A 16,269-nucleotide genomic window follows, 5' to 3' on the forward strand; every position below is an offset into this window, starting at 1 on the left:
CATAGAAATAAGATCTTAAAAAATTCTGCAGGATATCTTGTCTGGTTGTATTCTTTTGTATTCATGTCAGCGGCATGAATCCCCCAAGTAAAAGTGATGTCACATAGTGTAATATGAATTTTAAATGGCAAAGAACTCTCTTTAAAATGCTGTAGATGAATACTCAATAAGCCTGATTCCATGTGTATCCAGGGCCATATTAATGAAATATTGCTACTGCTACCAATTTTACACATACCATGTGGTCATTTATATACTTCATAATTCATTGCAAACTACTTCATTTTCAGTAGCACTGTTTTCAGCTATCAGTTTACTCTTCTAAAATTATCAAGGGACAATTCTGCCTTATTGGAGGTCTATATATATATATATATATATATATATATATATATGTGCAGTGCTTAACTATTTGGACATTAACAAAATTTCTATTGATTTGTCTGTGTACTCCAGCACATTGGATTTCAAATGAAACAATGAATATGAGGGTAAAGTGCGGACCGTCAGATTAAATTTGAGGGTATTTAAATCCATATCGCTCAGAGGTTATGAGTTCAAAACCCAGACTGGACCCTGCAGCAAAGTATTTCACAATTGAATAATTTGTTAGCCTTATATAAGCTGTCTAAGATAAATGGTATCTCATGCTTGGATAATTAAAAAGGCAAACTGAATGCCACTATTCACCACTGAAAGCTTCAACATCATTGATATAATGATGACTGCAACATTTAATACAACCACTTAATTTGGTATGACAAATAAGTATTTAATAAGAACATTTGGGGAATAATAATAACAGGGGTTAAAGACCACTTTGGCAATGTTCATGACTGAATTGAATCGCCATGATCGGATAAAAGCATCAGTAAGAAGCGACAAAGCATGAATTAATGAAATGATGGCTTTTATATCAACATGGCCGTGGAACCATCATGATCCAATTTGAATCCTTCACCATATAAAAGGCAAGCTGGGGAGATTCAGACTGCATTGTAATTGTATTGACAGGCATGTAAAATTCTATTCTTGATCAGATTTCAGGTTCAGGTTCCAAGAGGGTGGGGAGGGTACTGCACCCTTGAACAAAGCACTTAGCTTGAATTGCTAAAATTGAAATTTGAACAGTGTTCACCAGATAAGGGTATAGGGCAGTCAGATATGTAATGTACTATCCAATGTCAAAGGCTACGAGTTCATGGACCTGACAAGAAGAACCCCGGCCTTATATAGACATATAGGCATTGGATAGTACTTTACATATGACTACATTTCAGTAGCCTGGTAGGACCATTTTGAATGGACAATATTGACCTGCTTGTCCTCTCCCATCCTTTTCTCAATGGCAAGTTACTATGGCAACAAAGGTTAGCTAAAGAAACCCTAATGAGCACTGGACTGTGGTTCAGTGAGATGAGCACATTGAGCTTTGAGAGAAAACATTTTGATATCTCGCAGGATATCTTGCATTTTGTTGTCTTGCAGGTTGTTTTACCCTGCAAGACAATACTGCAAATAAGTGATTAGTGGACTGGAGATGGGTGGCAGGCAGTTGTTTCAGTCTTCAGAGTTTTCAATATGAATTGCTTTTGGGAACATCCATTTGGATAAGGCATTGAGTTTAAAAAGAGATTGTAGAAAATGATGGTGAGTAAGTACTTCTGTAGAGCAAGTAATTATTTTGATCATTTGATTTCAGACATCTGGAGTGGCTTTTGGCAAAATATTGTAATTCTGTAAGACAATCAATGTCACACAATTCTTGTAATTTTCTTTGATTTTCCTCTCAGCATATGAAATGTGCATAGAAAAAAAAAACTGCTTGATAGTAAATTGGCATATACTTGCTTTCCTTTTACTGAAGGGAAAGGGAAAAAAAAACAAATACTTAATATTTGAGCAGTGTGCTTCCATAATGATGTAACTGTTTTCACTAGCAAAAAGTCATAGGTTCAAATCTTTGATGTGTGGGACAATGAATATATTGTTCCATGAGCTAAATTAATGAGAGATGCTAGGAAAGAAATGTGTGCAATGTTTTTGTTTTTAGTGGTTGTATTTAATTACCCGAAAGCCCCAGCTATGTTTTCAATACTGCTTAACATCTCCATTTCAACTCAGCACAGATATAATCTTGCTGTCTGCTGTGGATGCTTGACGTATGTTGTTCCCCGATCAGGTTTTGCTTAGTGCATCAAAGGTGGATAACAAGCTTAAGTGTCTTGCTAGTTCTCGAGTTCTGTCACATATTTAGTGAAGCCAGTTCAGACGGTCCTGTTTTTGGGTTTCTTTTTTAATCATTGTTAAGCCTTGCACAAGATATTTGGGTATTTGGGCAATGGAAATAAAATGGTTGGAACTCACCACAACCACCAACAATGTCTAGCACTCACCTGGGTGAAACACCTCAGCCATTTGCAGCAGATATCATCAGACATTCACTACACATCTGGTGAGGAAAAAAAAAAAAAAAAATGACGAGCTAGTTATGAGATGCTTAGAATAGAGAGACTGGAATTTTGCCATGATTATTTGTATGGGCAACTCAGCAGGTTAAAAATTAATTGGGGAAAAATATTTACGCAAATCATTTATATTTCCAAGGTCCTGCTGATGCAATTAATTATAACTCCTGCTGTCTTGAATGAACTGACCTCACTAACAAGAGTGAGAGAGTGTGGTGATATTTGCTCAATATCTGTATGGGTATATTGCACCAATGTACTGTGCTACATCTAATTAACCACAGGGGGAACTGAGAGGCATGGGATGGGGTGGTGGGGAGGGCAGCCATGCGCTGGCTGTTTGATGGATTGATCTCAGGACTGGCGTTTGTGTTCTCTGCTGTGCCTTTATTTTTGCTTTTAACATGATGCTTTTCGAAGGTGTCTCAATAGCGACCGTGGGGGAATATCACAGAAATAAGAGATAAATGATCTTCTTTTCTCTGCTGCTGTCCTGGAATCTGAAGGACTCTGCATTTCTACAGAAAGGCAGAAAGTAGTTGATTTGTATTATAGGTGAGATTGATTTTGATTTTGACAGGAGAACATGTTCCATAATGAATATCTGTACTATATTTGGAAGAAAATAAATTACAAGCTCTAGTTTGGTTATTTTCCTCTAAGTGTTTCCAATGTACAACGAATGCCTCATATCCAGTTTATATTTAGCTAGGCAGCAAACAATACAGTTCAACCAAACAAATTTGGCACAAATGCAATTTATTAATCTAATTTAGTGGAATTAAAAAAATAATAGTGGCAACGTAGTTGTGGGATTCCAAAAGCAGGATGAGGAGAGGTAGGCAGGGGGGAGGGGATTTAAAAAACTGGGAATTCTGTGTTTGCAGGACCCAGTGCAATTTTTAAGCTAGACTGCTGGAGGAAAATCTGCGTCTTTTTAGTGTGACTTGCAGCAAGTATTTAGGCAACTCGCTCTCCTGTATGTAGGTGTGTACCTTTACAAGCCCATATGCATGTGTGTGTGTGTGTGTGTGTGTGTGTGTGTGTACAGCAACCACAGACTTTAACTGTAAACAATATCATGAGCTACAGAGATTGCCCAAGAGAGAGCTTCACAAATGAGTGCCTGATTCAGAGAGAGCACCAAACCCTAAATACATATTGGAGGGACATCCAGGAAATGAGAAGTGAGAGTGAGAACAGAGTATCCATGCATGAGGATTTATTCATGCATGAATCTAAGCATATGCATTCCTCCACTAAAATAATTAATATTAACCTTGCTCCTTGGTTGAGTAAATTGATCCTAATCCTAATCTCTAGAATATAGCTTTAATGTCCGAAATTTCATTGTGATGCTGTTGAATGATTAACAGTTTATCCTCATATTGACTGATGAATCACATTTTGCTCTGTGTTTTGTGTGAGTTTTTCCAATAAATATAATTTATCTTTGCTGATTGTGTTGCTTAAATAGTGCAATGAACTTGGCCCTACTGAACAAAAACCAACACAATAATAGAGCTGCTGGGTGGCTCATTCTGTGAACATGCTCCTGCTTAGACAGGGCGACCAGTCTTAACCCAAATCCAATGATTGTGAGAAAGATGGTTTTCTTTTTTTAGTGGGACCGAATATAACTTGAAATTATTACTATTTCTTGCTCCACTTGGTGGGGTATATTAGAATTGGAATGGAGATGCAATCTGGTGGTATTCATCTTCATCATATAGACAGCATGGCTGTCTATAAGAATACCTCCATGTTTTGAAAGTCTGGTAACTACAGTTCCTTCTGTTCTGTCCTCAGGGAGCGAGATCCAATACAAAAAAAAGATGTCCCTGACACCAGCGAGAGACCTCGCAATGACAGAAATAGTAGGCCTCTAAAACCTGGCAGTGCTGCACCTTGAACATCCCGAGAAAGAAGCGCCACCAACTTGCCCATCCACATGGCCGCTGTGAGGTTTGGCTTCCAAGCAGAGGAGGCTCCCTGCCGGAACCTACACTTATTCCTGCTGCTGCTCGCCCTCACGCTCGTCCCCGAGGCCTTGCCCACCACCAGCTACAACACGGCCCCCAAGCGTGAGATCACGGTGGAGGGGGACGTGGTGATAGGGGGTCTCTTCCCCGTGCACCACAAGGGCGAGGGCATGGAGGACTGCGGCGCCATCAACGAGCAGCGCGGGATCCAGAGGCTGGAAGCCATGCTGCTGGCGCTTGACAAGATCAACCAGGACCGCCACATCCTTCCAGGCCTGAAGTTGGGTGCTCACATCCTGGACACCTGCTCAAAGGACACCTACGCCCTGGAACAGTCCCTGGAGTTCGTCCGCGCATCCCTGACCAAAGTGGACGAGACTGAGTACATCTGCCCTGACGGATCATACGCCATGCATGACGACTTACCGCTGGCCATCTCGGGCGTCATTGGTGGGTCCTACAGCGATGTCTCCATCCAGGTACTGACAGCGCTTCTGTATGGCTTTATCCTATTGAGTTTTCATGAATGAAGTGTTGGATGCGTGATGATGGACATCTCCCTTACACTGTAAATTTGAGATGTATAACATAACCATGGCACTTTGCCTTGTACAGACTGCTTTGTTGTAATTTGCTGAACAGAACTGATCCTGTGCAAGATGAATCATGTATGCGAATGATGCGCTCATGGCAAATTTATATGCAGATTATTCATGCATTTAGTGATTTGGAAAGGTTTGTCAAACTGCAGTAGGTGAGGCGTGATTTTGATTAACTACTCCAACTGATAATGTGATGCAAGACATTCAGCTATGGCTTTCAAATGATACTTTGAGTATTTGGCAGTTTTTCTCATATATACAGAGGGCTCCATAATGTTTGGGACAAAGACATACTTTTTCTTGATTGGGCTCTGTACTACACAATTTCAAATTTGTAATGAAACAATTCACATGTGACACAGTATTTTATACAAGTTGGTCTCACAATGTAGACATTACAGCACTTTTTATACATGGCCCCCATTTCAGGGCACCATAACGTTTGGGACATATTAATGTTATATAAATGATTGTAGTTCTATTTAGTACTTTGTCGTCTATCCTTTGCATGCAATGATTGCTTGAAGTCTGGGACCCATAGACATCACCAGGTACTGAGCATATTCTCTCATGGTACTCAGTCAGCTCCAGCTGCTGCTTGTTTCAAGGGCAAGTTGCCTTAAGTTTTCTCGTCAACATATGAAATGCATGTTCAAATAGATTCGTTTTTTGGCTTTGAAAAACTTTGTTGCTTTAGCAGTATGGGATCATTGTCTTGCTGTAGGATGAAGTGCAGTCCAATAGGTTTTAGAGGCATTTGCTTGGACTTCAGTAGAGAAGATGCTTCTGTGCAATTCAGAATTTATTCTATATGTTATGTTATTGGTATTGAATGTGCTATTGTTTTTGAATGTGCTATCATGTCATTGGTTTTGAATTGCTCTTGCTAAAGGTCTTAGTAAATCACAAATGTAATGTGAAGTATCATTGTTTTGAATCTGGTCTGTGTATAACAGAGTACTGTTGTACAGAACACAACTGGATGGAAGTGACTTCTGGAGAGACATGAGGTTGTGATCCAGGGAAATGTCTGGGAAACAACACTTTGGTTGAGTGAGGGGATGGAGAGAACTAGTTCAGGGTAGAATCTTTCAGGGGTGTTCAATAAAATAGATCCATTCCATGATAGTAAAACCATTCCGGGAGATTTACATCACATATCCATTTACATGTTTTCTATCGACTGCCCATTCAGAGGTTTTCTTTTTTTCTTGGCTCCCCTGTCAGTTTCCACCAGCAGTAGATCAGAAACTGATATCGCAGCTGTCGGGAGAAAGCAAGAAGACAGAAAGACTGGGCGACAGCCTGATAGCTTTCCACAGCACACAGGTTTTTCAAAGTATTCCATTGAAATGCTTGCTAATTGGTCCCACATTGACCATTATGTAGCAGTTTCCTCATCAAGCTTCAATTCGTCATTAATCCCCACACATTCTAAGCATGAGCACCCCCCGTGCGGTGGACACAGGGCCCAAGGAGAGACATGTGAAGAGATTTTAGTTAGAAATGAACTATTTTGAACTGCTGCTCATCCATCCTCATTGAGAAATCAGAAACAGCTTTTTCCAATGTGTGATGTTTGACGGCTTGCTGCATTACAGTTATTTTACAGGGCTAGAACAAAAGATTGAAATTTTGAAGGTGCTCTAATTTAAAAAAAAATTTTAAAAGAAAGAAAGAGTGATGTAACTGCTAAGGTTATGGCAGTGACAACAGGATGATCCTCATGATGGGTGTTGGATGTGTTGTCTATTGAATTTACCATGTCACTGGCTCATTGGAAGCACTAATAAAATGTTGTTCTCTATTGTGAAACAATGATTTGTTTGAATAATTGAGTCTTGTGTATCACAAAGGGGCTCCAGTCATTCAGTCATTCACAAACTCTCACTCTGCGATCACTGTTTTGCTATTTTTATTCAGTGTGTAACTTAACTCCTAACATCGGGGAGTAATATAGCATTTGGAGGAAACAAAAATGATGAAAGCTCAGTGGGTTTGATTCACAAAAGGAAGATATATAGGCTTTCATTAGAAGAGAGGTGGAAATGGTGCTGTGTGGCATCATAAATAACCACACAGGGCGCCATTACAGAGGCACAGTTTCCCAACTTTTACATTTTGATTAATGTATGGCCTCTTCGTGAAAAGAATACTTGCATATATGTCTGCTTGCCCTGCCTCGCAAAACACTTTCTCTTTCTCACACTGGCATAGCCACCTCTACTTCTTCCCCCATCCTCTGTGTGAGCAGGAGAGTGTGGGGCCCTGGCTGGGGGGGTGGGAGTGGGGGGTTAGAATGGGATGCTAAGAGGAAAGAGTGCGGCATAGTGAGAGAACCGCAGTGGCCTTCTCCCTACCCTCCTGCCAATTTCCACGTCCACAGATTCTCTGAGGCTGAACTGAGCATGAATGGCAGTAACAGCAGGTCATAGGTTGGGTACAGACAGACTGGGAACAGGTGCAGCTTCTATTCATTTGAATTGTAATTGTCTTGTGGGGTTTGTGCACAATGGCTGCTCTTTTCATAACACTTGTACTCCAATGTGCTTGGGAATTCACAAGGGCACTTCAATAAATTGCACAATTTGTTCCTCTGCTTCCTCTGCCATTTTGTATTGACAAACTGAAGGGCAGGTAAGTGGTGAGGACAGCACCCGTGACCTGGTTTATCATGGAATTATTTTGCTTAGAGGCACGTGAGCAGAAACGGCACAGGCACAATATTTGAAACCAGTGGAAATACAGGCCATAAACACGTTATAAACACGGCAGCCTCAGGTCTTGCTGCCTTATGTTCAGTAAAGGGGAGCCGTGGTCCCATTTTTTGATAGCATAATCCAGTTGAGTCTGGCCAGGAGCGCTGTCAGAGTTAAAAGACTGTGTGAAAGGTTGATAGCTCATGCCCCCTTCCGCGTTAGCTTTGAGAGGCTGTGTCAGGTGATGTGAACCTCCAGACAAACAGGTCACTGCAGAGCAAGCAAAGGTCCACAAGACAAATGGAACAAGTGTTGATGATATTCATTGCCATGGATACAAATGGAATACTAAAAGCAATTAACTTGGTGCCTCCTAGGGGCTCCATCTACTTAACAGCTTCTACAGCTTTGACAGAACAATACTGTGGAAAAAAAAAAGCTTACGGTCAGATTTGGCAAAAAAAACAAGCCAGTGGTATGCAGTTACGCTCAACACCGGCCAACTACTGTTAGAAAGTGAAGGCTAATGATACCACCGCTGGGCTCTTGAGGCAGTGCACTAGCTTTCCCATCTGTGGGGTGCCACCAGAGTATCACAGGACTTGGCAGGTTCAACACTGTGTTTATGAAGAGGCCTCAGTGCCAGGCAAAGATGACTGAGAGACTGCAGAAATATGGTACTTCCAATGAGGACGCTACTTGATTAGGCATGGCAGAATTTTGCCTAATGATTGATGAATTCATAACAAATGGACTGGTCCCTTAAAGAGGGCTTAAATAGAACCTAGTGACTTTTCTGGGAAAAGAAGATCACTTGTTCCACATTAGAGTTGTTTGAACTGGTTTGAGGTTTTTTTCCAGCTGTATTTGAAAATGAACATTAAGTAATTTGGTGGAACTGCAGATAAAACACAAAGAGAGTCCTCCTTTATACTGCTGCTGAATACAATAGTGAAATGGAATATTCTACATTGTCAACCCATTTAAGTAAAGAAATATTAAGTAGTATTGCTTGTTGCACTCCTGATGCGCTTTACAGTCTTATCAAATCTTGACTGTGTCTGTGGAAATTGTATCTGGCAGTCAAGTGGAGAGATACGTAATTGACAGCATCACTGCCAAAAGAGTAGTTTTCAGGGTTTAATGTTTTTGGAAATGGTGGTTTTGTTGCTTCTTGCAATTCACTTATATTTATTTCACTGATGCTTTGCTTTGTTTTTTTCAGTAAACTCTTCTCTCATTTCATGCATGCCATGCCTCAATGAAGGTCCACTTGAACTACCATAAAGTTTTTTTTTTCTTCCAGACAATATAAAATAAAAGTAACAAGAAAATGCCTCATCAATTTTGGTCAGCAGATTGATAGAAATGCCTACCTTCTTTGACAATCAGTGAACAAAAAAAATCAACACGATAATTATTTTTTAACCCAGCACTCATTGCTACTGTAGCTATACTTCTCACCATATACCCTCTCAGTTCTTAATATCTCTCTCACTCAAAGAATTGTGTGATCTTATTAGTTCTGAATTGAAATATTCAGAATTCCCATGGTGAAACAATGCTTGCATTAACAGGAAGAAGAAAAAAAACTATAATATAATGGAATCTTTTACAAAGGGAAAAAAAATCTTTGTACTGTAGGTTTGCTGGCAATATTTTTCACAGCTTCAAGTAAACAATGACTCAACTCATCATCTGAGGAGGAATTCACTTATGACGAAACTAAAGTTTCCATGGAGACAGTGATAAATGTGTGTGCAGGAACACTAGAATAATATCAACAAAAGACTGTTCTATATTTACAGGGGGATCATTACTAATGGGTGTCACTGGGCTGTGGAGACTCGCTTAGTGTTTTTACATCAAGCATCAAGCTTGATGGTAATTGGTGGTGTGCTGTATTCTGCAATTACAGTCAACATTATCTAGCCACAGGAATAACTTGTAATTAGTTTCTGCCAGGAGCTTAGACATATGTTCTGTGAACCATTCACCATTAAAGATATATATATATATATATATATATATATATATATATATATATATATATATATATATATATATATATATATATTTAGACAGGTGACAAAATAAATGAGTGGAGAAACACAACAAATGCAGATGTTTCCATACAGGTGTACCACATGATATAATTAAGCAATTGACATCCTGTCATGCTCTGTGGCGTGTATAAAAATGCAGATTTTTATGTCATGCGTCCAACAAAAATGCTTCTGCAAAGGATGTACTTGTTTTTCCTTGCTCAAGCATCCTTTGGGAGCCTCCTAGCTCCTCATTCTTAGCTCCATCAAGGAGCATTTAATGGGTTGGAAATATGCATACAAACATACTGCCAAAGCAACAAAGGAGATTTTCAAAGCCAAAAACTGGAAAATTCTTGACTGGCCAAGTCATTCACCCGATCTGAATCCAATTGAACATGAATTTCATATGCTGAAGAGAAAACTTAAGGTTACCAGCCCCCAAAGCCTGGCAGGGCATCACCAAAGAAGATGCTCAGCACCTGATGATGTCTATGGGTCACAGACTTAAAGCAGTCATTGCATGCAAAGGATATGCTACAAAGTACTAAACATGTCTACTTTTATTTACATAACGTATTATGATGGTGCATTATTGACATTATTGACATATACACACACAAAAGTATAACAAACAGGCAGTAGTTTTGAAGAAATATAGTGTTCTTTTGCAATACACCTAAATCACTTCATGGTTTCCTTTCATAACACAGCTAAATCAGCTTGCAACTTTGAGCCCCTGCAACCACAAAAGCGATCTTTCAACACAGATGGTGACAGTGTTGTTTTGGACACTGTCTCTACATTTCCATCACAGAGAAGGATAACACAAATCTCCTTTGTAATGCAAATCATTGGCCATTTCTGGAAAAAGTCCAAGGTGATTTATGAAACAAGCAAACAGAAAATCTGTGAGGAAGGAACTGAACTTACTTGTTATAGGCTGAAATTTGGAAGGCATTTACCACACATGGTGCAGGTTTACCATTTACCAGAGTCAAACATTTTTGTAATTTCCTCACAGTGCTGTGTTCTATCAAATGGTTTATAGGGTCAATTAGCTGCAAAGAGGGTATAGCTGTTATTTGGCAGCTAAGATGTAAAATGTAGATTTAGCTTTCCTACCACTCTACCTCCTTAAAAAAAAAAAAAAACATTAAATAAACAAATGTACTTAGTACCAAAGAACATCTGCTAACAATTTTAACTGCCTGTCCAACACATTCACCCATATGTTCCACTTGCATCTGATTGGATAATGAGTGTCTAAGATAACTTTCTTAGATACACATTTGCAGGTTTCTTTGAAGGATTTTGTTTGCTTTTTATTATTAATTTGTTTGGCCAACCTAGACCACCCATGACTTCTGGTGCGTGTGGAAGACTCTTCAGAATCTCATGCACTCTCACACTTGAAGAAAATGTACTGAAATAAGGCAAAACCTGCATAATTTATGGGCAGAAGTATAGAACATAATCATAAAATTGTTAATAATTAATAAGTGATGAGATTATTCATTTTATCATAGAACACACCTTTATACAGAGTGACTTGATGGTTCATTCAGTTTTACAGAGTTTGTATTTATTTACTCTCATCTTTCATCTGAGAGTTCTTTGTGTACAGAATAGCACTATGATTGGCCCAAATCAGGGTGTCACTGATAACAAATAACTGCTTCTATTTTGAAGTTCATGACATCACTATAGCAGGTCCAACAAGACCAGGGATACTGAAATCTGGCCCCCAAGGTCAGTAATGCCATATAGTTCTCTCTTCTCCCTGATAGTCTATAGCCCAATGAGTATTTCTGATTTAGACCTTATGCTCAAAGTTTTGTCTTTAGTTTGAAATTCAAAAGAATTTGTGTCTTAGCAGGGGGAGACTCTCTGAATGGAAGTGGAAGTGCTAGGGATTAAACACCTGCATCTAAAAAACTAGGTTTCTATGGAAGGATGCTTTACTGAATTTGATAATGTAGATTAGCCATGCTATCCTTACATAAAAATCTGTTTACAGTGCCGGCAATGCACTTTGTTTTTATGGTCACATTTACCTCTGCATCTAACCTATAACCAAAATGACCATATCAATTTTTTATGATAGATGTTGATGCTTGTCTGCTTCCTTTTAACAGCAACTGCATTATGTATTGCACATTTTACAATATCACATTTAAAAAGACCAATAAAAAGACAATGGAGTCAAAGGTTTGTGCAGCATACATTCTTAGGGCTTGATATTTTCCAAAAAACATCATGGACTAAATAAAGACTTAGAAAAGCAAGTTGTATCATGTGGAAGGGTAGTGATTGTTAACTATACATATACAGTCTGAGGATGTGGAACATGCCCAGATAAAACTGGGCTTTCCACACTGGGAGAAAAGTTAAAACAATAGGGGATATAAACGTGTAGAGAGAAGTAGAGCCAGAAGTAAAGTGTCTGTGTGCCTGTACGTGCAGTTCCTGAATCTGACCCCTGTCCTTTTCTTGGGACAATGTGTTTTTACTTCAGGAGCTCACTGGGGGGAGTCTTCTGGGAGAGACAGATGGGGTTCTCTTGTAAAAGAAATCATGACATGTCCCCATGAAAGAGAGAGAGAGAGAGAGGGGGAACAGAACCAGAGGAAAAATTTGCAATATGAGGTGGAAAAAACAACATCTGAGATACAAACATCCATAAACACCTATAATTCCATGCTAATAATTCACACAGCATGTTGATTATTCACCATCAGTCAGTATTCTTAACCAGAATACTATGGTTATCACTGCTCTGTGGGTATTTATGGCTGAATAAAACACATTTATGGCATTTGCTGAACATTTTGTTTTCTATTTTTTTTCATTTTTTCATTAAAAAATGTCACATTGTTGCCACGCTGCAGTACAAAAGAGATGTATAATCATTTCACACAGGAATTGAAAACCCTTCTACTGTAAATATAATGAACTTTCTTCTATAAAATATAATGATACCAATACTAATAATACGATAACAATGATAAAAACTGTATTTCTTTGAATAAACATTGCTCTGATAGAAGTTAAAAGATGAAACAGTAGAAGACACATCCTCCCTGGTCTCTGTATAAATGAATAAGAAATGAGAAACCATGACAAGTTAGGAGCAGCAGGCATGGGATTGTCAGCAGGCCCGGGACAGCAAGCCGTGATAGGATTGCACATTCAGGATTGTGCTCCTGCCAGTCAGAGAAAGCCTTTCTGAACATAATCTGCTCGATTACAGAGACTTTACATGCGCAAATCCTCGCCTGTCTGCTCTGTCATTTCCTAATTAAATACAGAGCTAATTCATAGGCCCCTATATGAGACTCCAGCACGTCTTTAAGAATATTACTGAGATGTTTAATGCTTTTAATTCAATCAAGGGCTGCAAAACATTATTCTGCACTACATATAAATGAGCGACTAGTTGATTTACAGTTCCAAATGAATGGATTTGGGCATGAGAAGTATGTAATTATGCATTGACATGAATTCATATGTTTAGATTTATGCACATGAATTCAAATATGAGTGAACCTACCTGAACATTTTTGTTAATGGGGTCAGAAAAGATGTAAAACAAAATGGGTCTCATTCACAGAACTTATTCGATTCTTCTTACTTTTGTTCTTAATGAAAACTTTCTATGAAAAAACCGCTGCAGGATTCATAAAACATAAACAAACCTTGTGCGTATCCCAGGTGTACCAGATGATGAATGCCATTTGTTCATAAATTGGATGCATGTGCCTGTTCATGTTGATTTGCATAAGGAAACATCCAATAGAAGGCATGCTGATGTCAGGGTTGTGTGCAAACATCGGCCATTCATTGCTGTCCGCAAATGTGTCTGCAGGGTCCCTAAAGACAGTTCTCTGTCTTATACATCTGTGAGTGGAAAAAGTATGTGAACCTTTGCTTTCAGGACTTTGATATGGCCATTCCAAAACATTAACTTTATTCTTCTTTAACCATTCTTTGGTAGAACGACTTGTGTGCTTAGGGTCGATGTCTTGCTGCATGACCCACGTTCTCTTGAGATTCATTTCACAGACAGATGTCCTGACAATTTCCTTTAGAATTTGCTGGTATAATTCAGAATTCACTGTTCCATCAATGATGGCAAGCCGTCCTGGCCCAGATGCAGCAAAACAGGCCCAAACCATGATACTACTACCACCATGTTTCACAGATGGGATAAGGTTCTTATGCTGGAATGCAGTCTTTTCTTTTCTCCAAACATAACGCTTCTCATTTAAACCAAAACCTTCTATTTTGGTCTCATCCGTCCACAAAACATTTTTCCAATGGCCTTCTGGCTTATCCACATGATCTTTAGCAAACTGCAGACAGGCAGCAATGTTCTTTTTGGAGAGCAGTGGCTTTCTCCTTGCAACCCTGCCATGCACACCATTGTTGTTCAGTGTTCTCCTGATGGTGGACTCATGAACATTAACATTAGCCAATGTGAGAGAGGCCTTTAGTTGCTTAGAAGTTACCCTGGGTTCCTCTGTGACCTTGCGGACTATTACACGCCTTGCTCATGAAGTGATCTTTGTTGGTCGACCACTCCTGGGGAGGGTAACAATGGTCAATGAATTTCCTCCATTTGTACACAATCTGTCTGACTGTGGATTGGTGGAGTCCAAACTCTTTAGAGATGGTTTTGTAACCTTTTCCAGCCTGATGAGCATCAACAACTCTTTTTCTGAGGTCCTCAGAAATCTCCTTTGTTCGTGCCATGATACACTTCCACTTTTTAGAAGATCAGACTTTGATAGATCCCTGTTCTTTAAATAAAACAGGGTGCCCACTCATACCCGATTGTCATCCCATTGATTGAAAACACCTGACTCTAATTTCACCTTCAAATTATCTGCTAATCCTAAAGGTTCACATACTTTTGCCAATCACAGATATGTAAGATTGGATCATTTTCCTCAATAAATAAATGACCAAGTCTAATATTTTTGTCTCATTTGTTTAATTGGGTTCTCTTTATCTACTTGTAGGACTTGTGTGAAAATCTGATGATGTTTTAGATCATATTTATGCAGAAATATAGAAAATTCTAAAGGGTTCACAAACTTTCAAGCACAACTGTATGCAGTTACAGGGTAAAGTGTTACAGAGAGCTGCTATCATGTTTACAAAACAAAAATTTATACAAAGTCAGTTTACTCTGGTTGTTCAGAATTCTTTATAGAGCTTTTACCATGGTTAGTGTTATAAATTACTATTGGCAGTGTGTCATTGTAGTATAAAGAGCTGCTGTCAGGATTGAGTGTGTTTGAGATCTATAAGAGTTAATCGAGACAGAAACCAATCTTTCTTCCTGTAGAATTGCCTGGGAGAAAAATATATATGGATGGTCTCTATGACGTACCTGTGTTTGATGTCAACCATATGTTTTCTGCTCCTTCAGTTTTCTCCCTACAGAATATTTAAACTGATTCACAGAAGAATCATTCGTCCAGGTTTAAAATGATTTTGACAGTTGGGCATTGCAAACTCGAACATGAAACACGACAAAATATTCCAATGTGGAAGTGGACCACATAATTTAAAAACCTGACTATACTGGACCCTCTGTATCTTCTCCCCATGGATTTTTATTCATTTATTTGTGTGCTGTTTACTGTATAGTATATGGACAGAGATATCAAGAGATGTAAAGGTTCCCCTGTCTAAATATTTGGAGTGAAATAATTACAGATGACATGCCTTTACAACATCCTGTTTTCATTCAAGTAAGTTGTAGTCAGATTAAAAGGTAACATTGCGGATTATCCCTTTGGTTTTCACCATTAATTATGTTGACTCCAAAATAGAGTTTTCGCTGTAGTTATAAACACACTCAACATACAGTATGTGAAATTGAAGCAACATACTGGTAAAAAAAAGTCAATATGTAAAATAAATTTTTGATATTTTAATGTGGCAAACTGTAATGACACAGCAATCAGATCACCTGATCCAGTGTTATTAAACATTAATATTTCTTAGCCTGTGCTATAAATGAATGCCTCGAACTGGACAGTCAGGAAAGACAGCGTGCTCTTTTAGCTTAGCCTTCTGTGAGAACACAGATAGACTTATACATTTGGGTGGTCTGCTGGTTGTTTTACTTACTGTTTCCATTTTTATTAAAAGCATTAACAATAAAAGTAAGAAAAACAAGGCAAATGTAAAAATGAATATAAAACTAAATAGGGTTTTGAATATTAGAAATGTATCAGACTACTCCTACTATGAACTAGATAATATAGACACCAATATGATACACTAGTAATCATAAGGAAATACAGCCCCTATACCATGTCATTGAATGAACGGGTCCTTGGTTTGTTGATGGTACTTGTTTTCATCCAATGCTTGAGGTCCCTGAAAGACTTGAAGTGAGTAAAGGGATAAGAGTTGCACACATTGATGCTATACTGTATGGTTCAGCTAACCAATTT

At 38.7% G+C, this 16,269-nt stretch overlaps 1 protein-coding gene across 2 annotated transcripts in view; it reads left to right on the top strand.

Annotated features, from left to right (window-relative positions):
- grm2a (glutamate receptor, metabotropic 2a) overlaps positions 1-16,269 on the top strand; it is a 45,618-nt gene that overhangs the window by 10,958 nt on the left and 18,391 nt on the right. For both annotated transcript variants that reach the window (XM_035386990.1, XM_035386989.1), the window contains exon 2: positions 4,278-4,929. In XM_035386990.1, the coding sequence (XP_035242881.1) occupies positions 4,420-4,929 (510 nt within the window). In that variant the 5' untranslated portion in view covers positions 4,278-4,419. The remainder of the gene's footprint in view (positions 1-4,277; positions 4,930-16,269) is intronic.

This window comes from Anguilla anguilla, chromosome 13 (assembly GCF_013347855.1).
Source record: "Anguilla anguilla isolate fAngAng1 chromosome 13, fAngAng1.pri, whole genome shotgun sequence".
NCBI classification, from domain to species: domain Eukaryota; kingdom Metazoa; phylum Chordata; class Actinopteri; order Anguilliformes; family Anguillidae; genus Anguilla; species Anguilla anguilla.